Source organism: Mauremys reevesii, linkage group 18 (assembly GCF_016161935.1).
Source record: "Mauremys reevesii isolate NIE-2019 linkage group 18, ASM1616193v1, whole genome shotgun sequence".
NCBI lineage: Eukaryota > Metazoa > Chordata > Testudines > Geoemydidae > Mauremys > Mauremys reevesii.
The window spans coordinates 21715479-21738140 of record NC_052640.1 but is presented as its reverse complement, the minus strand read 5'-3'; the positions used below and the strand labels follow the sequence as shown (position 1 = coordinate 21738140).

The 22662-nt window shown below is 48.7% G+C and overlaps 1 protein-coding gene and 1 long non-coding RNA gene across 4 annotated transcripts; one reads left to right on the top strand and one right to left on the bottom strand.

Annotated features, from left to right (window-relative positions):
* Window positions 1–603: 603 nt before the first annotated feature.
* On the top strand, window positions 604–19450 carry MLEC (malectin). Of its 3 annotated transcripts, none has more exons than XM_039505806.1 (5): window positions 604–774; window positions 8082–8260; window positions 10253–10429; window positions 10603–10660; window positions 12377–19450. In XM_039505806.1, the coding sequence occupies exons 2-5, from the start codon at window positions 8096–8098 to the stop codon at window positions 12604–12606; spliced, it is 630 nt and encodes a 209-aa protein (XP_039361740.1). In that variant the 5' UTR covers window positions 604–774; window positions 8082–8095; the 3' UTR covers window positions 12607–19450. The 3 variants fall into 3 exon arrangements, with proteins under 3 accessions (XP_039361740.1, XP_039361739.1, XP_039361741.1); XM_039505805.1 differs by lacking the exon at window positions 604–774 and adding an exon at window positions 821–1421 and having other exon boundaries at window positions 12377–15751; XM_039505807.1 differs by lacking the exon at window positions 604–774 and adding an exon at window positions 1766–1896.
* On the bottom strand, window positions 15683–22602 carry LOC120386466. Its single transcript, XR_005589728.1, has 3 exons — window positions 21241–22602; window positions 16407–16511; window positions 15683–15806 (listed from the first exon to the last, which is right to left on the bottom strand). It is a non-coding gene; the product is annotated as an uncharacterized LOC120386466 (long non-coding RNA).
* Window positions 22603–22662: the final 60 nt, after the last annotated feature.

The window sequence follows — 22662 nt, the reverse complement described above, 5'->3', positions numbered from 1 at the left end:
TTCGCGATTGCCTGTGTGTAGTGGGGGTTGGAGCCTCCGCTTATGGGTTAAACCAGGGGCTGAAATTAAAAATGTGGCTTCCTAACCTGCCCTGAAATGCCAGGCCCCATCTGTCAAATTCTTTTCAGGCACCTCTAGCACCCAACACATGAACTGGTGACGCTTAAAGAAGCGTTTCACAAACGTCCTCCCCCTCCATCAGCAAAAGAAACCGGTCACCCCCTGCACCCCGCCATGGGCTGAATCTTCACCAGGAGCAGAGCTGCTGCACCCAGCACTCCATGGGGATCCCCCTCCCTGAGGCTACGGGGGCCCGGCCCCCACACGGGGATCCCCCTCCCTGAGGCTACGGGGGCCCGGCCCCCACACGGGGATCCCCCTCCCTGAGGCTACGGGGGCCCGGCCCCCAGACGGGCCCCCTCCTCTCCCTGGGGATCCCCGTCTCCCGAGATAGAGGGACTCGGGTCTGATAAGACCCGTCATTCCGCTGGCGACGGGGAAGGTGATGGTTGCCATGGGAACCCCCACATGCTGAGCCATCCGCCGGCTTCCGTTCCGTTGCCTTCCCACAATGCATTACGTTCCAGCCGCGTTGGAGCTTCCTGATTGGTGGGACCCTTGGGCGCGATCTCAGAGAGAGAGAGGGGCCGGTCTGGCCCGGGAGTGGCGGAGGAAGTACTGAGGGGACCTTGCGTTGCCGTTTTCCTCCTCTGTGTCCCAGTGGTCGCGCCCAAGGAGCCCGGCCCGGTCGCGGAGAAGCTTCTCCCACTTCGGGCAAGTGGCGCGTTCCGTGTCCCCCCTCCCGAGCGGATGGTAAAAGCCCAGCGAGAGCAGGAACCTGTCACCCGCTCGGGACTAGGAGACGTTCGGGGAGGGGTGGGAGTGTCGGTTTGTACCACTCCCCGCACATGGGGCGCTCCAGTCCCCGCTCCCCCGGCCTTTGCCAACCCAACAGCCTTAGCCGCCTGCTACCTGCTTATCTCTCAACCAAACTTGCTGTCCTGGCTCCTTCCTATTGGCTCGTCATTTTATTAATATACAAATATGGTGACTCCAATACCCAATGGCAGACGGGCAGGTAGTTAACATTCAAGACCACGGCCGGTGACTGGTTGGCTGGTCTCCATCCGTCTGGCCAGCGGGTTCGGGTGCCCCCTTGCCGCGGCAGGAAGAGGAGGGTGGCATGTGCGGCGGGGCGGGGCTGCGCTGAGCTGAGAGCAGGAGCCGGGAGCCGGAGATGGGGGCGGCCGGGGCCCGCTGGGCGCCTGGGGCGGCTCTGGTGCTCGCGGCCCTGCTGGGGGCCTCGGGAGCCGGCCTGGCCGACAACGTGATCTGGGCAGTGAACGCGGGCGGCGAGGCCCATGTGGACGTGAACGGCATCCACTTCCGCAAAGACCCGCTCGAGGGCCGGGTGGGCCGAGGTGAGGCCCCGGGGGGAGGGAGCCGGAGGCCTGGCCACGTCCCGCCTTCCTCCGATCTGTTCTCGCCATCTCCTCTGCCCTCCCGCCGGCCCCTTCCCGCTCCCCGTCAGGCACCGTCCTGCTGCGCTGCCCCCCCACCCCCGGTGCGATCAGCCCCGGCTGTGGCACCCCCACGCTGCGCGCTGCCAGGCCGGGGACGGGCAGGCTCCTTGCCATGCAGCGGCCGGTGTGAGGGGGTGATGGGCGCGCGTCTGACGGGCACGTAACCCTTCCCCCGCCGGGGGCCCAGCCGGCTGCCCCGGCGTGCGCGCCTCATGGCTAACGGGCCGTCTGGAGCCCGCCTAGACGCTTTCCCGCTCCCCTGCCCGGAGCTGTTTGGAGGCTTCCGGCTCAGTGGCCGACTGGGGGCAGGTGCCAGGTGCGGACCGGGGCCTGCTGCCCACGTACCCTGACCAGCGGAACGGCTCCTAGCCAGGTATCTTTCAAGGGGTGGGGGGAGCTAAAGGGACGACTCCATCCGTCTAGGACTTCGGAGCCCTGCTGGCTTGTGCCAGGCTGCACTACATGGCCGGAGACCCGAAACATGCCCTGAGGGGCCAAACTCCTGGGTACAGCATCCCTGCACGTCCTCAGTGCGCTAGGTGACCCTCCCATCCCCTCCTGCTTCCTCCTGGCCTCTCCCCTCACCTCTTCCTTTCCCCATTTGGCGCTCTTGGCTGCAGGGGGACGGACTCCTCTGGAGGAGTTCCCTATCTCAGCAATTCGTGTCTCCAGTCACCCAGCAAGTGTTGAACCCTCCTCCCATCTGTAAAAGCGGTAAAGGTTCCCCTGCCCCTACACTTCTCTTTGACTTGGTTGCCATTTTCCTGTTGATAACCTAAGCACTCGCCGTGCTGGGTACCCGTTCTGCTCCTTCATTCCCTGTTCTGTAATTTCCAGTCACGCTGAGGAGCATTTTTGTGAGGGGGGTGAAGAGAGAAAGGAAAGGGAGTCAGGACTCTCTAGTACCATGTCACATGCTGTGAGCCATGTGGCAATGGAAGGCTGCCCTTACTCCTCTCCAGATGAGGAAGAGGACCGGGCTGATAGTGCTGAACTGCACTTGTATAACACTCAGAGCTACCTGCTTCTGCCACCATGACACTCTCTCTGGCCAGGTGGATACACGAGTGCAGCTATTTGTAGAGATGCAGAGTCTGACTTTACAGCATGTGCTCTGTTTCAGCAGGCAGGGGAGAACAGTTGGGAGGTTGGTGTCTTCCACCTCTGATTATGTCATGAGTCTAGCATGTGATCCTAACTGAGCATAAGTTGCTTATTTGTTCATATCTGAATGGCTTCACTCTTCTTGAAACTGCTAGGGCATTAGTGTCTCATTGAGATGAGTCTTGATCCAACTTTTGAGAGGGTAGCCTCCAGCGGGAGATTGAAAAAGGAAATGAGCACTTTGGGGACCCTGCATCAGACCTCACAGGAGCAGACTGTTTGAGCTTTCTGTATTGTCCATCAGAAAGCTGCAAATATCAAAGTGATACTTACCAGCAACAATAATTTTAAAAGAAGTTATTTAGCTTCTGCTAAATTAGGCCTTTTTTTGGGGGGTGGGGAGGAAGGGATGCCCACAGGAGCTGAGAGATTGCTATGTTGGCTGTATCTTGCAAAAAAAAAACCCCTCTGTTGAGCATGCCTAGTGTCTCACCTGAAATATGGTAGCTCCCTGCTTACTGGATGAGACTTGCAGGGTTTAACCTGGTAAAACTTCAAGTTCCCTGCTTTAGACTGCAGGAATGTCATCTGAGGGGAAGTCTGTCCTTACAGACTGAAGTGGAACTTACTCTTGAAAGGTGATGCCAGTTTGGTAGCCTGACCATTCAACAACATGCAGCAACTTGCTTTTTCCAGAGAAAGACTCTAGTTTCCGCAGCAGGGGCTGTAAGTTTGAAGCCCATCTGGGAACAGTTTCAGTGAGACAAGCACAGGGTTCAGGCACTTTCCACAGCTGAACTGCATGTTGCATGGTGGCAGCACCCATTACCCAGTGATGGAATTCTACTAGGTGGCAGCAGGGCTGAGCACCTGCTGGTGAATGAGGAACCCAAGTACCTATTGCATGGGAAGTCACAGTAAATGAAAATGTGGCTGCTAGTTCACCCACCATTTCTGGCAGCAGACCTCCAGCACTGAGGTCATGGCAGGATTCTACATTAGCTGTGCCCTGAGCGAAGGCAGTAAATGGGGATACACTAGTATGGGGTATGTACCACTGTTGTAGCTGCTGAAGCAGTGAAATCAAAAATCCACCAGAGGGTGTAGGACATAGAATATGTTGCAGCTGCACTTTGGATCCTCGGTTCTAGGGTTGGGGAGGAGCCAGTCAGCACATAAGTCTCATGAAGTGAGATGCTGGTTTCTTTATCTGCCCACAGCATGAATAATGTCTCTTGGGAGCCAAGTTACTGTTCTCCTTTGCCCCACTTCTGGATGTTCAAATATGATAATGGCTGAAGGTAAAGAACATGAACCCTGTTCTGGTCAGGTACTGTGACACCCAGCGTCAAACACTGCGATCCAGATTCAGGCTGTGTCTACACTGCATGCCTTACAACGGTACGGCTGTGCCACTGCAGCCGCGCTGTTATACGATAAGCCGTGTAGCTGCTCTCTATCACCAGTAGACAAAATAAAATCACCCCCAACAAGGGGAAGTAGCTTCGTTGACAGGAGAGCAGCTGTCCAGGCTGGTGATTTTTGTTGTTAAAACTTTTTTTCATTCAGGAGTAAGTTCCACACCCCTGAGTGATAAAAGTTTTAACAATGAAAGTGTAATGTAGACAAAGCCTCAGCCTTGTCTGTGGCGTAGAAATTGCCTGCTGCTGCTAATGGTGGCAGCACAATATCACTTAGCTGCAAGTTTAACAAAGAACTGAGTTAACTAAGATACACCCATTATCAGCAACAGGTACCTCTTGTGGTGCAGACAAGGTGAACTACCCATTCAAGGCTTGGGTCTCCTGCCCATCACTGCTACAGCTGCAACATACAGTATCGATGCAGCTCTCCTTGCAGTGATGGTGTCACTACTACACAGTGCCCTAGATGTGGTTGACCCTTCACACACAAGTAACAGCCCAGAGGAATTTACCATTTAACTATGGATACTCTGTAAAGCTTATAAGCTTTTAGTTTGCCCCACCAAAGGCTTATATGCTGGTGACCTGTATTTCACTAGCTGTAGGTGTTCAAATATCATTATTAATTTTGAGGTGAGGCTGACTTACAACTGTATGATTAACACTTGCAGCTGCAACCTGAAGGAGATTGCTAAAGTCCAAAGAGACAATCTCTTTTTCAAACAGTGCACGGTGTTGTGGTTTGCTCCTCCCAAAAGAGTGTTTGTTCATGGTGCCTCACTGAACAGCAACCTGTTACAATAACCCTGCTGCAACCACAGTGCCAGGCTCAGCAAGTAAGACTTTAACCCATGAGCTCAACTGCTATCTTCCTTCTCCTTCAACGGTTTTTATTGCACCATCATTTGAGTTCCCCCAGTTACTCATTCTGTTCCCATTTGTGTGGATGGGCAGGTAATGGCTGCAGCAGAAATCCTGCTGCTGATGGCTTAAAAGTCCTGGGTTGGCATTTTAGGGTTGTTTCCCCTCAAGCCTCAAATTCTGATCCTGGGACTTAAGGGAGAAAGTATAACTAAGGGATTTATAGCATATCCAGATGCCAAACAAATGAAGATAGTGGCTACTTTTGTTACTTTTAATGTGTAATGGTTTGTTTTTGTCTTGGTGCTTCAGTCATTCTTCACCACAACTAAAATACTGCTAATTCAGATCCACTTCCATTGCATCATGAAGAACTGCAGCATACACATGAATTAGTCTTTTGTAAAAAGAACAGGAGTTCTTGTGGCACTTTAGAGACTAACAAATTTATTTGACCATAAGCTTTTGTGTGCTACAGCCCACTTCATCGGATGCATGCAGTGGAAAATACAGTGTGTGTGTGTATGTGTGTGGGGGGAATACTGTTCCTCACAACTTCTTGTCAACTGCTGCAAATGGACCATTTTCATTACCACTACAAAATGGTTTTCTCTCTCCTACTGGTAATAGCTCACCTTAACTGATTACTCTCATTAGAATGTGTATGGTAACACCCATTGTTTCATGTTCTCTGTGTGTGTGTGTGTACACACACACACACACACACACACACACACACACACACAAAAAAAATCTCTTCCTACTGTATTTTCCACGGCATGCATCTGATGAAGTGAGCTGTAGACCACGAAAGCTTATGCTCAAATAAATTTGTTAGCCTCTAAGGCCTTGGCTACACTTGCAAATTTGCAGCGCTGCAGCAGGGTGTGAAAACACACCCTCTCCAGCGCTGCAAATTGCGGCGCTGCAAAGCGCCAGTGTGGTCAAAGCCCCAGCGCTGCCCAGCGCTGTACGTTATTCCCCACAGGGAGGTGGAGTACAGACAGCGCTGGGAGAGCTCTCTCCCAGCGCTGGCGCTTTGACTACACTTAGCGCTTCAAAGCGCTGCCGCGGCAGCGCTTTGAAGTGCAAGTGTAGCCAAAGCCTAAGGTGCCACAAGTACTCCTTTTTGCTGATACAGACTAACATGGCTGCTACTCTGAAACTTAGTCATTTGTGTGATTGGGTGAATTCACTCTGATGGTCGCTATCCCAGCCTGACAACAAACTTCCTTTCTCTGCAGGCTTGTCTCTAACCTGCAGCGTTAAATAGGAGTTGAGCTAGTGTTCATGAGCTATTTGGACTACTATAAATTAGTTAACATGTAGCTGGAAAAAGGGATGTATTTACAGCAGTATGTGAAAACAGTGAGAGCTCTTCACCTCCTGTGGTTCTGCTGATCAAGCCTCCATGACCGTCCCTGGTGGTTACAGAACAATAGCAGTCTTACCCCAGGGTCCTCACTGTGTAGAACAGGTGTTAGTTTCCTCTTGGCCATTTTCATGGGCTTGGACATAGGTGGTGGGCAACTGGATAGAGCTTTTGGCTTACTCTGCATTGGCCAACCCAAACCGATGTCTGTTTCCATGGAAATGGGAGTGGAAATAGCAACTGTCAGCTGACAACTAAAAGCTTAGATCAGCTTTCGCTGCTGACTGGAAGTGCCAGCTATGCAGATGCCATCCAGAGTCTCCCCTGTTCCATCCAGTGAGAATAGCATTTTAGATTGTAAGCTCTTTGGGGCTTGTGCCATCTTATGTGTTTGTAGGGTGCCCAGTACAATAGGGCTCTAATGCTGCTTGAGGCCCCTGAGTTCCATTATGATACAGATACTAAACAACAAGGAAGGACAAACAAGTATTTAACCTCCATGATTGCTTCAGATACCGGCGCAGCTAGAAACATTATTCAAAGATTCTCCATTGTGTGGTGTACAGATAACTGAAGTAAAGGCTCACGCACACACGTGGCTCTGATGTATACCCCATAAAATCATATGAGGTAGTTTGCATGGTCATCAGAGCCCTCAGGTGTGCACATCCTTATTGATTCAGGTTCCCTGCATGGTGTTTGAAGGATTATTAGCAAGAAGAAAAGGGTTGTATTAAGATCCCTTTAATACATGCAACACTCTCCCAGCCTGCATGTTTTCTCTTGGGTGGAACATGGCTTTTCAATGTTTTTTTTTAGGAGAAATTGTAATTAGGTTTTTAATTTCAAGTCAGTTGCAGGGGATGGGATTATATTATCTGAGGTGACTCAGTCCTAAATTGACTTAATTTCATTTGTGCACTGCATCATGTTGGTTAAAACATAAGAAGTTCAAAGTGCTCTTTCTCTAGAGAAGTCTGGTCTTATGGCCAAGTCTTCTGATGCTGTAGGCCTGGTTTGACATGGGTGAGGTCTTATTTCTTGGGAGACAGGATTAGGGAGGTAAATGGATCAGCAGGCTGGAAACAATGTCTGTACTAGCTAAAATAAGGGGAATGCCCATTTATAGTGGACAGGGTAACAAAGGATAAGATAAACCTGGAATGTAAGCTGAGGTAAAGAGTAAGTTATGCATGGACAGTGCGTGCTGTACAGGGTTTGGTTTCTACAAAGTGATTTAAGCCAATTTCAAAATGTGTGATGCAGTGTAATTTGTAAATGTATATAAGGGAAGAGATTTGCTGTGTAACTCTGGATGTGTGGTATGCTCTATACACACCCCCTATCCTTGAGTCTGATCAATGTAGCTTTACTATAAGCCAAATAAAGGAAGCTGAGAAATTAGACTGGAGTCGAACTGAGATCTTGGGGATCCAAGTGGAAGAGGTCTCGGGGGAACCCTAGCGCACCCAGTCCATGAAATAGGACCTCTTCTCTGCTAACTGGCTTGGGGATGGTTGATAGTCAGAACTGTGTTTCTGTAGGATTCAGGTTTCCTCCAGCCACTACTCAACTTGCCTCCCCCTCTGGTGTACTGGATTAAAAAAAGAAGTGTGGCAGTTGGTAAAGTGGGGATGGGGACACTTGAAAGGAAGTAGTGCCCCCCATTGGTCAGAATTAGGAAGGACTGTGGGGCCTCAAGAGAATTGGTCCTTGGAGGTTGTTTATAGTTGTCTTCTGCCGATGCCTGAGAAGTTAACCCTTGCATTCTTGTTGATTTTTATATTTGGAATCCAGCCTCTGACTATGGCATGAAGCTGCCAATCTTGCGGTCCAACACAGAGGATCAGATTCTGTACCAGACTGAGCGTTACAACGAGGAGACCTTTGGGTATGAAGTCCCCATCAAGGAAGAGGGCGACTACGTTGTGGTGTTGAAGTTTGCTGAAGTTTATTTTGCACAGTCCCAGCAGAAGGTAAGCTAAGTCTGCCCCGACCCAGGATCCTTCCTTGGTTCTCTCTGATGATGCTAATTTCTGTCTAGGGCTGTGTATGCCAGGTTCCTGTGACATGCCTTTGGGGAGTTCAGGGCTGAGAATCACCTTGTTACTCCCTGCGGAGGGTGAGAGTCTCATGGGAGCTAACCTCTGTGTCAGTTCCCTACACTCTGGTCTGCTAACCACCCAGACAACCTCCTCAAAAGTTTTGCCAGCCTTTACTTTGCCTTGCAGATAAACCTCAGGTGCACTTCACTGCCCAAAACTCCATGTGGAGTGTTCCTCTGCAGTATCCAGCCCCTGTCACTGGACACTCACAGAAATTACCAAGTCTGTTATCTCCAAAGAGGCATATCACACACCAGCCTGTTAACTCAGCTGAGGATTCACCCTTTACTTAACAGCACTCAGATGAATTTATAGCAAAACCGAGAATAAGTGTATTAGGAACAGAGATATAAGTGATACTGAGTAAAGATAGTGGAAACAGATACGGTTACAAATAAAATAAAGTATTAACATGCTTCAAAGAGTCTAACCATAACTTAATGAGCTATAGTCCTTTGGCTGAAACATTTTTCTTACCCTCAAAGGCCTTTCACAAAGTTTATGGATTTTCAGTCAAACCAGGATCCAGATTTTTCATGACTCCCCCCTCTACCAGTTCCACTGAGCCCAGTGGAGCTGCCCTAGGGATGAACTTGTTCCTAAGGATGCGTTCCAAAGTGATACTGAGCTCCCATATCAATTTCTAATATAAAGTAGAGCTGGATGTACTTGTTTGTGAAGTCATGTCTTCAACTGACTTTCTGTAGTGAAATGTGACTGACACTTGACTTTTGTATAGCACCTTTCTTCTGGAGACATCAAAGCATTTAATGATTCTTGCCCACCTTTGTGATTCCCATTTTGCAGTTGGGAAAACTGAGGTACACGGGAGTCAAGGCCACACAATAACTCAATGGAAGAGCTGGAATTAGAACCCTAGTCCTGATTCCTTGTCCACTGGACCATGCTGCTTCCCTACTTGGTGATTATTTTAAGCAGCAACATTGGCTTGTAGAGGCTTATCAGAAGGATGGAAATAATTGGATGTGAACAGGTGGCTCTCCTGACAAAATAGAGTTCTGTAGGATTTAAGGACTAACATACTTCCTTTTGTTTGCTTCCTTTACACAGTTGTGATGGTATTCCAGGCTATGAGTGATGCTTGAGTCACCGCAGCCCAGAGATTAGCTTCCGCTCTGTTAGCTGTTCAGTCTCTTTACCTAACTCATCCCTTTTCTTCTGCCTTTGGTCTCATCTCTTTCCCTCTTGTCTCTCCTTCTCCTGTTTTACAACCAGACCACTGGGATTAAAAAGCCAAGAGCACAATTTGCAGAGGTGCCAAGCACTAACAGCTCCCACTCGAGTCAACGGGAGGTGTGGGTGCATGGTACACCTACCTCGGTATAACGCTGTCCTTGGGAGCCAAAAAATCTTACCGTCTTATAGGTGAAACTGTGTTATATTGAACTTGCTTTGATCCACCGGAGTGCGCAGCCCCGCTCCCCGGGAGCACTGCTTTACCGCGTTATATCCAAATTTGTGTTGTATCGAGTGGCGTTATATCGAGGTAGCGGTGTACTTCTGAGGATAGGGCCTAATGAAACTCCCCACGGTCCTCAGTACTGAACAGTAGTTATGGAGACGTGTTAGAGGCAGGATACAGGTTCGTCTATTTGAAACCATTTTTAAAGGGCTTAATTGTTTAACTTCTGTGGTCTATTTTGGGGCTGTGGGTCCTTCTCAACAAGGGGGTGGAGACAGATGCCATATGTGCAGAGAATCTGCATTGGTTCGGTGGCACATGTAGTAATACCTCTTGTCTCCTGGGCTTTGTAACGAGCACAGACTGTTTCTGTCCTGTCCCCTCTCAGTCATGTGTCTGATTCCCCTCTGATACTCTCTGCAATCTCTTCCACCCCAAAGGTGTTTGATGTGCGCTTGAATGGCCACGTGGTGGTGAAGGACTTGGACATTTTTGACCGAGTTGGACATAGCACAGCTCATGACGAGATCATTCCCATCAGCATCAGGAAGGGGAAGCTGAGTGTCCAGGGAGAGGTTTCCACATTCACAGGGAAGCTCCACATTGAGTTTGTCAAGGTAACAAACCCTGGCTAGGGGAAAGCCCTTTCTTTCTCTCTCCTCTCATCTCCACCCAATCCCTCACACCCTGCCACGTGGTGCAGATGTGCATAGGGAGAGGGGAAGTGACTCTGATGGGTGGGGGGTATTCCTTCTTTGACAGCATTGACCTTTGTCTTCCCTTTCACTAGGGATACTACGACAATCCAAAAATCTGTGCACTATACATCCTGCAAGGAACAGTGGATGGTAAGTTTTTTAACTAATAATCCTTCAAGACTTTTTAGCTTGGAGGGCAACTGATTTCCTTTTAAACTATGTGTTTAGCACTCTGTATAGTGGCAGCCTTAACTGACCTGTCTCAGCCAGGCCCATCGCCCTCAGCTGTCCCCTGTGAAGTTTTGTCCTAGCGCATCACAGGTGTGTTGTCTCCTCAGTTCTTCATTCCAAGTATATGAGGCTGATTCATTTGGAAAGTAGGTTGTGTGTCTAATTCAAAAACTGGGGGCTTTCTGAGTCTCAGTGGCGGTTAAACTGGCTTATAGCTAAATTCTTTGGCTGCTAGACATTGTGAGCAGTTCTGCAAAGATCTGGCTCTGGAGACCTCTTTAGCTAGTAATCATTCAGTTTTTCTGGCCTAGTGCTTTCGCTCCACACTGGGCTTCTGCCCCCTTGGCTCTGAGGATGCCGCTGCAATTTTCCCAGACTTAATCTCTCGGAATAACTCTGTGTGGGGTGTGCTTTGTGGGAAGGGTTAGCAGGAGTCCCTGCTCTCTCGTTGCTGTGTGTCAGAGCACTCAGCTGAAATCTTTGTCATATGATGGGTCTGTTTGCTGCTCTAGAGATCAGGGATTGCTACCCTGCAGGCAATGGGTTGGCTCTGTGGTCTAGGGGCAGCACAGTATCTTGTTGTGTGGGGAGTTTGAACTCAGGTCTCAGACCAGCAAGGACTGGGGTGTGGGTTGGGATGCATATTGCTTTGCTTTGGTGGATACATGGAGTGGCACTGGCAGGTTATGGGGAAGCTGCTGTGAGATAGGTCTCCATTTACGGGTTGGGAGGCACTTGGTTATCAAGGCAGTAAGTTTTGGTCCTGCCTGGGGTCTATAAGGCTGCCAGGAGCATTAGAGGTTGGGATGGGGCAGATATGCTTGCATGATGTAGCTCTTCCTGAATGAGAAGCTGGAGAGTGGTGATGTCGCTCTGTCCTCACAGGCAGGTTCTTCATAATAGGGCCCTACCAAATTTACGGTCCATTTTGGTCAATTTCACAGTCATAGGATTTTTAAAATAGTAAATTTCATGATTCCAGCTATTTAAATGTGAAATTTCACAGTGTTGTAATTGTAGGGGTCCTGACCCAAAAAAGAGTTGTGGGAGGGTCGCCAGGTTATTATGTGGGGGTTGTGGTACTGCTACCCTTACTTCTGCGCTGCTGCAGGCGGCGGCACTGCCTTCAGAGCTGGGCGGCCGGAGAGCGGCAGCTGTTGGCCAGGCACCCAGCTGCTGAAGGCAGAGCCGCTGCCAGCAGCAGCGCAAAAGTAAGGGTGACTTGGTATGGTATTGCCACCCTTACTACTGTGCTGCTGCTGGTGGCGTCTCTGCCTTCAGAGCTGGGTGCCTGGCCAACAACCGCCGCTCTCCGGCCGCCCTGCTTTCTCCCCTGTGAAATCTGTACAGTATAGGGTAGAAGCACACAAAAGACCAGATTTCATGGTCCATGATGCGTCTTTCATGGCTGTGAATTCGGTAGGGCCTTATTCATATACTAATATTTGCTTCACAAGCTGAGAGTGGAGCCATCCAAGTATCTCCATGAATTAGGGTGCTTGTATTGGAGTGGAGCCCTGGCAATGTGGGACTGTGTACCAGTCTATGGGGTGCCCCATGTGCCCTGTTCAACTGGTTGGGTGTGGGATGGGGCAAGTCACGTTCACAGTAGTGAATTTCTTTCTTTTCCAACAGATGTTCCAAAGCTGCAGCCTCACCCTGGCCTGGAGAAAAAGGAGGATGAGGAAGATGAAGAAGAGTATGAAGAAGGCTCCAGCGTTAAAAAACAGGCCAATAAGAACCGGGTTCAGTCAGGGCCCCGGACACCAAACCCCTACGCCTCGGACAACAGCAGCCTCATGTTCCCTATATTGGTGGCCTTTGGTGTCTTCATTCCTACCCTCTTCTGCCTTTGCCGGTTGTGAGGGCAAGCCCCATGCAGAGATGCAGTGGCAGGGGCCCGCAGGCCAGGAGGAAAGGAGTCGGACCAAATGCGATTGCTTTCAGTTTCTCCATATTTTTCATAATTTAAGGGAAAAAAAAGTTCATTTGGAATGAACGGCAGGTACAGGTAAAGGGGGGAGCTCGCCTTCCCCGAGCCAGCGAGCAGCGAGGCCTTGGCTTCCCCTGTTGCACCATAAGCAGCATCCCTTCCTCTTCGGGGCACTTGAGATTAAACTGGATCCTTGCTGTCTGTCTGGGCTGTAGGAAGCTGATGCTGGCGAACTTTGGTCCATATCCCGCATGGAGAGGAAGCTGCGTGACCCAAACGCTGTGCCCTTGTCCAGGTGGATAATTGGTCCCGGCTTAAGAAGCTAAGCAGGGAAGCACTCTCTGAATGTTGCCTGGAAAAACAGCCTTTGAAGTGAGGCCTAGATGTGTGTGTTGGTCAGAAGTGTGCACAGATGTTCTGGTGCCTTTGGGTAACAATTATGGGGGAAAGAGACTGGCTTTTCAACAGCGATCTGAATGTGTGTAACTAAATGCACGATACTTCTCTGTCCTGAAGATACACAGGCTCAGACTTGCTGATGGGTCTCCAGGAAAGGTTTCAACTTTAGAGTGAGTTGCAAAAAGAGCTGAGGGAATTATTTGGCCTGATTTTCTGCACCAGTTGGGAGAGACTTTCCTAGTTTGATAATTGTGTAACATTAGATCGTTGCTGCGGGGGTTCTGCTGTGACCTGCAATAGGCTGGCTTTTTGCTGCAGTGTCTCTGCCGCGGATGCGTTTGGTTTCTGTATCAGTTGTGGCTTTTATTTCCTTTTTAATATTTTTCTTCACAGTGGCTCACTTCAAGCCCCATCCCACCTTGCCCTCTCTTGTGTTCAGTGTCTCCCCTGGAGGGGCTGACAACCAGGTGACCAAAAAAATGGAGGCTCTGAGCCCCCAATGCTTGTGCATCCCTGCTATGATCAATAGTCTGGCAGCCATAAAACAGAGTAGTGCAACCCTTGAAGTACTTTCCAATAACCCTCTAATCCTTTTGCATCAGCTACATTGATCTGATCCAGTCTGCAGTAATGTGAGATTGCAGTCTGTACCTACCATTAACTATCTTGCGTAGGCTTTGGAATATCAGGATGTGCCTAATAATTGGATGCTGGCAAGTGCCAAGGTGCCCAGCCTCTCAGTCCTGTAGGATGAGCGTGTCCATCCATTGTGGAGAATCTGAAATGGATGGAAACTGATATAGATCAGTCTGGTCAGCTTCCATGGTCACCTAATGATGGGTCTGAGCTACACTGTTCACTTTCCTCCTCTGATAGCTTAGCAAGTGGACTCTGCACCCACATGAAGAGCATGTGTTCTCTGAGTGGGGTGGCAGGAGTGGCTGCTTCGCTCTGGATCTGAGTCTGGTGTAATCAGGAGAGCAGTGTGGAAAACAGAAGCCTGCAATGTGCAGTCCACACACTCTTCCTGATCTGGAACTGAAGATCCTTGGGCAGCTGGCATCACTTAAGATCTGAATCTGCAAGGTGCTGAGCAGCTTCCGTTCCCATTGACTTATGGGAGTTGGCAGTGCTCCCTTCCTCACAGGAAGTGCCCAGCACCTTGCACAGCCAGTGGAAAGGGTATTCTTTGGAGCTTAAGTCTTGAGACACCAGCCTTGTCAGCTTTCATTCTAATAACATCCATCCTCAGGGCAGAATTCTCTTTGCCTTGGGCTAAATCTGTTTTTTTTGGCAAGCATCTCATCTGCTTCATGCTGTGCAGCTTGACTGAGAAGTAATCCCCCTGCTGCTCCTGCCTGGATTCTGACTTTTCCTATCAGTTGCTTTTGAGCACAATTGTGTGTGTAGCTGCTCAACTCACACCTGGCCTTTTGATAATCTAGACAGAGCATCTTGGTGAAGGGAGCTCTATGAATAGTCCATTTACAGCAGCCAAGACATTTACTTTCTTCCTATTAATTTTCAAGCTGTGGAAAGTGTTGCCCAGCCATGAGTGCCAAGACAGGAGCTAGGGACACTGTCAGAGCATTGGTCCCCAAAGCAGCCATCTTTCTGAGCAAGTGCATTGCTGCTTTGTGTTTAACCACAATTCTGATTCTGTAAGTCCAGTGCAGAATATAGGATCCAGCTGAGCTTTCTCCCATTGCTACTGTCAGCCACTAATGCTCGCACAAGCAGTTCAGTTGGTAAAACGGTCAGAGAATGCTTGACCGTAATGAAACCTACCCACGGGGAGGAGAAGGCCAGCAGTAGATCTCCAGAGCAAGCCAAGCTCTGAAACACTGGGAGGCCTGGGACTAGCAGATTCATTCAGCTGTTTCCGCCTGGACTCTTATCACTCCTAAATGCTTATTTTTTTAATGTATGAGTCAATTAAAAAGGTGTATTTTGAGGACATTTTTAATTACAGGCATTGCCACTCAGAAAATTTTGTCTAACCTTATGATTTCCCCAGATCTCTTTGGCCACCATCTGATCACTCTAACATACTAGCATAGCACAGGGTTTGGAACCTTAATCAAATAGCAGGAACTTCTTGGGTTCAGCACAAACTGCCCTGATTCATTAGGCAAACCAAGAACTTGGTCTTGAAAACAACAAGGCTGCCAATTGAGGAGTGTGCTCTTCTCATCCCCTGAGATGCCAGCATTTCTTAGACACAAGTCTCCTTCAGCATCCCTCAGTCCCTGCACAGCTTGAGCTCAAAGGCCCGCATCTAGGATCATAGGTGTTAGAGATGGAAGAGGCCTGTTAGATTAGTCCACTCCTCTGCAAGACCAGGGTAGCGGATCCTGCCCTGTTCCTTCTAACAGTGGCAATGCACTTGCTCTGTGCTGGACTCCCACCTGAGAATGAAGCAGCATGTCTTTAGGGGTAGCCGGCACGGCATTAGACTTCTGCTGTGTGTTGCAGCCTATGTTTTTCAAATAAAATTAATTCAGTTTATTTTTTTTAATTGGAATATTTTTTGCTCTGTTTACCCATAGCTTGGTTATCAAGCCTTATCTTCTGCACTAGGGGTGAGGTACTCACATGGGTTTGCACTCCCTCCCTTAGCTGCTTGCTGGGTCGTCTGGCCCCATGATGGTACTATAATAAAGCAATTTTCCTTTTTGCTTTCCTGTTCCAACCCTTCCCTTGCTGGCAGCTTCAGACTTCATTTGAAGGATCCTTTTGGGACAAGTAAAACGTGCTTTATTTTTATTTTTTAAATAAGGACTATTGAAGGGCGGGGTGGGGGGTGCGGTGGTCAGAGGGACCCATCCAACATATGAATGGATATTGAGGTCTGATTGTGGCTCGCTTTTGCCTAGATCTCTTCATAGCTGCATCTACATTTCGGCTGCTTAAGACTGGCAAGAGGTACGTGGCTTGGGGGTGGTGGTGGTTTAGGGCTACTTTATTTTTCTGTTGATATGTTGGAATATCTTATCGTTCAGCCGTTGTCTTTCACTGATGTTGGTTTCCATCTGTATTTAGGGATGGATGCTTGAGCAAATACAGTCAGCAGGCGAGGCTGCTGCATGGTGGAAATGAGTGGAGAGTCAGTGATTGCTTCCATGACACGTTTCAAACTCTGGCTGGCTGTTTGCCTTTGGAACGGCTGCGCCACTGTTCTACTTCCCTAAAGGAGTAGCTTTTCCACGGCCTTACGCTCCGGTAGTCTGTAATGCAGGCCAGTGCCCTGGGGGTTAGGGGACCAGTTAGAAACAACCAAGGTAGTGTAAAAACTCAGTATCACAAACAAAACAGCAGCGGGCAAATACAGACCTGGTCCCTGTGTGCACGGTCTTGCAATAGTGGGCAGGGTGGAGTGAGTACATTCAGGCCACAGCTCCGGGTACCTTGAGAAGCCTGAGGATGGACAGTTGTGTTCTGTGGGACAGATTGTTTAGAAAACAGGTTTAGTCAAGTTTTTTTTCCTAAAAACAAAAAAGCAACGTGATGATGATATGGGCTTGTCTTGAACCTTCCCAGCCCAGGGTATTCAAACTGCAGGTGGAGATTCTTTGGTTTGTTTTTCCTCCCCACCTGCTGTGCCTAGGGTGTGGGATCTCAGAATAGCAGGCAGCCTTACACACCTGAGTCCTTCTTCTGCAGTGCAGTTGGGAGAGTGAGGATCTGTTTCATCCTTAACTCTGAATTCTGTGGGCATTAGTTGCTTTAAACCAGCCCTGTAACTTTGTACTGTAGTGTTTGTGTGAGTGGAACGATATCTAACCTTTCCCTGTGGGATTGCAGGTGGAAGCAAGTGGAATGCCAAAGCAAATCCTTATGTTCATTTTTGGTGCCTTTTTGTTGTGGTTTGATCACAAGTCTGTTGAAAGAAGCTTCTGTTTTAAGGAACTTCTGTTTCCTCTTTAAATCTAGCTCCTGGAGGAGACGGTCCCTAATCCAGGCACTTCCCCCTCTAAAAGGAGGGGGCATTATCTTACCATTCTGTGATCCAAGCTCTGGAATGTCCTAGCTGAAGTACGGTGCTACTTGTGAATATCCTCTGATAGTTTCTGTTGTCTGGATGCATAGTAATGGATGTGATAGGGGAACTGGCAGGCTCCTTCAGGTTTGTTCTCCCCAAAGAAATCTCCAGAGGGATGGTGAGCTTCCAGGAAACATTTTCCCCATCAGTCCATGGTTTTCAGGGGCTTGGTGAAGGTCAGATTTTGGGTAGGAGCGTGGCCCTCAGCATGGCTTCTGCAGCAGTAGCGTAGTTTATGGCATGATGTCAACCCCATCCCGCATCAGGACCTTGCTAGCAAAGGGCTTCCCCTAGAGTGGCCATTATGGCAGGGACTCTAAACCAAGAGCAGAATACAGTACTTCATCCCTGGCTTTGCTGTGGTTGAGACTGGACTAGTAGCAACCACTGGAAACATAGTCCAGTTTCAGCTGTAGCCTGCACAGTCCCTTTGGAAAAGGATAGAAAACTACTGGAGTCTGCATGACTCTCGATGTGTAACAGATTCTGAGAAAGTGGCTTGGGACAAAACTTCTCTTAAACTCCTGCTAGTAGCAGACCCTCTGCAGCATCTGTCTGCTCCTTGTGCCAATTAGGGCAGGAGAAAGATCTGCTTAGTGGGAATCCCAGGGAGAGCAAGGTCTGGAATCTCAGAATCAATTCCACTATCTGGCTCTGCTACATCTCCATAACAAATGCATGCAAAGGTCTAATGGGACTAGGTTTGGGGTTTTTTTTACACACTTGCCTCTGTTCCCACCAGATTTTATCCAGTGATTAATTCTAAATAAGCTGAGGCATGTATTCTTGAGGAGGAATATATAATGTGGGCTGGAACTGAGAACTCCTCCCAGGAAAGGATGGAGCCTAATAAATAGGCCCCAAGTTCCTGATCTTGACATAACGGTTAGGGGATGCATCAGACCCATGAAACTTGTGGTTATTTCACATCAGATCTGAACAGACTCATCCCAAGAATATGATAGTACTTAACTTCTGGCATTGGTCTGTGAGGAGGAGGTTGCAGCCAGGGTTCTGTCTTCCTGGACTCTGGCTTACTCAGAGTTTATAGCTATATATTAAAGAACTATTTCTGAAGAGATCAAGGAAATACCCTGGAGTACTCTGTGCTTGGTCTAGTCAGCACGACTCTCATTGCTGACATTGGTTTTTATTCCCCCCTCCTCCACCCCAATAAGTGTTTTATTTAAAAAAAAAAAAATACAGAAGTGCTTTCTTCCCTCCCAGAGAGAGTGCTGTCTGCTCAGGAAATGTGAATAATCCATAGCAAACAGCAAAAGCTCAGGAGGCTGTGGGTAGAGGTTAATCCCAGGGAAAGTGAGGAAACAGCAGCTCAGACAGGTGTCAAGAGCAGTTTTTAACAAGTCTTGTTTAACCAGAAACTCTTCTTAGTGTGTGTGAATCTAGGAAATGCAAAATCTTTGAGCCATAGTTATTTCTTATTCATGTGTGTTAGGGGTGTGCTTATTTGTTCTCTCACAGCGATTTGGTTTTAATCCAAGCATGTTCAGTCAGGATCTTGGAGTGACTAAAACACCCGCTAGAGGCTGATAAACTTGGGCCAGGGCTGCTCCTGGAGACTTCTTGCACTCAAGCTCTTCCTGCTTAAGAAACTAACCAGTCTGTAAGGTGGCTCCAGGCTGCATGAAAGAAAAGTAGAGTTCTCAGGGTTGTTGGAGAAGTAGCCTGGATTGCCCAAGGCTTTAGCCCAGTTACAGTGACAATGTTTGGCTCCCATCTGCACAGCAACTCTTAACTGTGTTGTAAGTGGGTCCCATGACATGGATATCGTTGTGTAGACAAGGCCTGAATGAGCTGCTTGCAGGTCCCTCTTGCTAAGGGAAAACTGGCTTCTTGCAGTCAGCTGATTTGTTGAGCATTAAGAACCACACAGTTGCAAGCTCTACTCAAGGCTGCAAGACTCGAATGACCACGAAGGATATAGCAATATGGGGAGAAATATCAATTTCTTTTTGGGGTAAATCTTCATCTGTATTAGTAATCAGTACTAAAGGGTTTCGAAGGAGGATTTTATTTTTTTTAACTGTCCATTGCTTTGTGTTATAACAACTTGCGGTGACTGTTTGTTTGTATCAGTCTTAGGCCCTGGGTTAAAAGCACAGATGTCTATTTCTGATTAGACTGGCTTTGCAAAGACTTGTTCTTTTGGGGAGAAGAGCTGGGTGTGTGGGTGGGTTATTTTATTTTTGGTACATGTAGCTGTTTATTTTTTAATTTTCCCAGGATGTTTGGTTGAGGGAATGTTCTGAAATCTACTGCCTGGCAGTTTTAACCAGCAGTGTATTAAAGGAAAATAAACAAAATTATATTGTCACTTGGAGCATCTGGTGCTTTTAAAAAAAACAAACAAAAAACCAAACCCTTGTTTTTTACTGCACAACAAGATTCCTTGAAGTGCAGAGATGGGCCTAGCTGTTTCCATTTACAATCCACTGTAGAAGAGGCTCTTGGCTCTGATCAGGCAGGATGGAGGCAGATTCTGCCTCGTGGGTTTATTATGATCTATGTCAATCTTTGCTTAAGACAGAAAGGGGGGCAAAGAGGACCCAGCCCTGAGCAAAGAGAGGGTATCAGGGTTACCCACTTATTCAGATGTTGCCACCTTCCCCTGAGCTACAGGACAGCACATGTGGCATGGCAGGTGCTGTTAATTAACAGATAGTCTGTAAAGATTCAGCAGCAGGGTCTGAACGCTGTAAGGATTCTTTGGAGGCACTAATGTGGCTGGGTGTTTGAGCTGAGTGTACAGCACTTTCTTGGCCAATACCAGGGATTTTGGGTGGGTAATTTGGCACAAGGTAACTTGCAACAAGGGATGCCCAGAGAACCACTGCTGGAAGAAGGTCTGGGTGTAAGGCAGATCACATCAGTCTAGGGACAGTGCTACCGCTGTGTATTCATGTGTAGATAAGGCCTTACTAAATGGCCCAGCCAGCATTTCAGGTGGGGCCTGTAAGGAGGGAAGGAAAAGCTCCATCCGTTTACTACACAAAGCCACCTGCTGCAGGGAGGGAGGAGGAGGTGGAGAGTAGCACTCCTCCTTTTCCACTGGGCTGTTGGAAAAGACACTTATTAATATTGTGTAACTAAACTGAAGATGGTGGGTTGTTTCCTTTAGTAACTCTTCCCTTTTTCAGGATGATGCTCCAAGGAGTTCTACGAGAGATGACATCCATGGGCCAAAAACATTTGTCTAAAATACACATTGTTTGCCTCGCCTGTGCCCCCCTGACCCCATCACCAAAGTCAGCTGCACACACTCACCCCAGTGACTTGTGAACACCTACATATGAGCATTATCAAAAACTAAGGGGAACAATCTTTGTTGGATCCCTTTGCGTTAGGATGTCACTGCGGTGCCTGATAGTAAAAATGACACAGCCCCACAAGGAGAAGCTGCAGCAGCTGCCACATGATTGGTAGGATTGCCACATGATGGTAGGATTGTCTAACTGCAGTGTCCTGAGTCAATCTTAGCTATGGATAAGTTGTAGTAATTGACGGTAAGATTGGGGGAAAGGAGCCTATTGGGGATCTGAAAAGAGGAGAGAGGGCAGGGAGACTCGGATACAGCAGAGAGCCCTGCCTTACTTGTCAGCTTCTCCCAACTGCAGTACAGGCATTTGCTCCTTTGGGGTAGAAAAGCAGGGAGTTTACTGCGTTCTTTTTGAAGCAGCGCCATCTGTTGGCCCAGAGACCACCTGGAAGTGAATAATAGTTGTGTTCGAGGCTTTACAGAGATGTTGGAAGTCTTGGATCTGTCCCACGCAGCTTACTTCCTCAATAAACATGCAGAGGAAGGATGGGAGGTGCAAAAAGCAAAGCCACTCAGCCTGAGTTTGGGTCCGGTACTTGGAGGCTGGTGTGGTGAGCGAAGGTATCCTAGTTTGGCCCGCTACCAAAATGGAATAGTTATAGGTAGGGTTAAGATCTTGTCATGGGTATTTTTAGTAAAATTCTGACAGGTCGTGGGCAGTAAACAAAAATTCATGGAAGCCTGTGACCTTAGTTATAGGGTTCAGACACCTACTGGCTGTGTGGGTCGGTGCTTGGGAGATCAAGAAACCACAACTTGTAACCACTTCATTAAGTGAAATGACTTACCACTGTTTTGTGATGCTACTGCTCCTCTCTTTCCTCAGGGATGGAAGTTACCCATTCTCTGTAATTAAATTGCTGCCCCAGAAGATACGTTCTTCAATTAAATTAATGAGTAATATATTTGCTCCAAATCTGTGCTTGCTGAGGGCTATAGCTTAGCTGCCTCTCGAGCTACAGCTACTGGGAGAAATGGGGCCTCATGACGCATCTTAGAGGATAATTCAGTCCCTGAAGCCTTGTGTGTGGGAGCAGTGCTGTTTTCATCTCTTCAATTAATTTCTAGGAGCCTCTGCATTGTCAGCCTAAATTCATCCACTTTAGAATCTCTGCAGTGACTGACTGCTATGGCTGCTGGAAGCAGGTGCTTCATCTATAACTTAAAAAAAAAAATGTTAAAATGAGTGAACACCAGCCATGGGCTGAGCAGAGCAAAAGCGTTCAGAATGAGATGTAGGTGTGAACACACAGCCTAGCATGCTATCTATGCAACCCCACTGAAGCTGTTCTGAAATGTTAATTTGCTCTAGGTGCCTCCTCGTGTGCTCAGACATATTGATCGGTACTGCAGATCCAGGGCTAGTTTTAGAAATTGCATTATTTCCGCACTGCTGTGCCCTGAGAGGGAAGGCTGCATGGGGGCAGAGCTGGAATGGGGTTTCGGGTCTAGAATGGCACGCAGAGGAGATGTGACTAGGGCATCCACAGTGCAGAATACAAAGCTGTTCTTAGCAGGACTGAGAAATAGGCCTTATGCCATATTTTCTTGTAACAAATCATCCAAACTGGTTCTGATTCCCTGGTATCAGTTCACCAAAGCATAAGTGCCCACCCTGCCCCTGATCCTTGTACTGCTCTGCTCTGTCTGTCAATGGTCCTTTCTGTGAGCAAGGACCTTCTCTTCTGCTGCAGCCTGCTCAGGGTCTCCAACTCCGGCTGGGGCTGCAGGGCACAGGAATCAGCCCTGCAACAGCGATGCCTGAGCTGCCCCAGAGAGCGCGAGAGCCCCGATGTGGCGCAGAGCCAGCCCAGCGTTGGCAGGAGTCCTGACTCCCACAGCTCCTGTGCTTTGCTCTGCACAGTAACTTCCAGTGGGGGAGACTGGGGGTGGGGCTGATCCCTGCCACGTAGGCGTGGGGGCAGCTGATGCTGAATAACCGTGTCTAGCTGGTTAGGGAGAAGGGGTGTGTGGCAGGAGCCACAGGGCTCCCATCCCTCGTCCCCCTCAGGGCCAGGCTCTGCGCCCGGAGCACGCTGGGCTCTGCGTTGCCAGGCTGGGTCTCCCTTCCAGGCATTGCACGCAGTGGACCATGCTTAGCTTCAGTCCCCAGCCGGGCTCTCAGAGCCGAGCAGAGGGGCCGAAGTACTTCCGGCGTCGCGGCCACCCCCGTTGCCAAGCATCGCGCCGTTGCCCTCTGACCCCGCCGG

What these genes read in the sequence shown, in the direction of transcription:
- MLEC (XM_039505805.1), top strand. Translation starts at nt 1,238, where the DNA reads ATGGGGGCGGCCGGGGCCCGCTGGGCGCCTGGGGCGGCTCTGGTGCTC. An exon ending in CGAGGGCCGGGTGGGCCGAG is followed by an intron (nt 1,422 to 8,081) that starts GTGAGGCCCCGG and finishes TTTGGAATCCAG; the next exon opens with CCTCTGACTATGGCATGAAG. An exon ending in TCCACATTGAGTTTGTCAAG is followed by an intron (nt 10,430 to 10,602) that starts GTAACAAACCCT and finishes CCCTTTCACTAG; the next exon opens with GGATACTACGACAATCCAAA.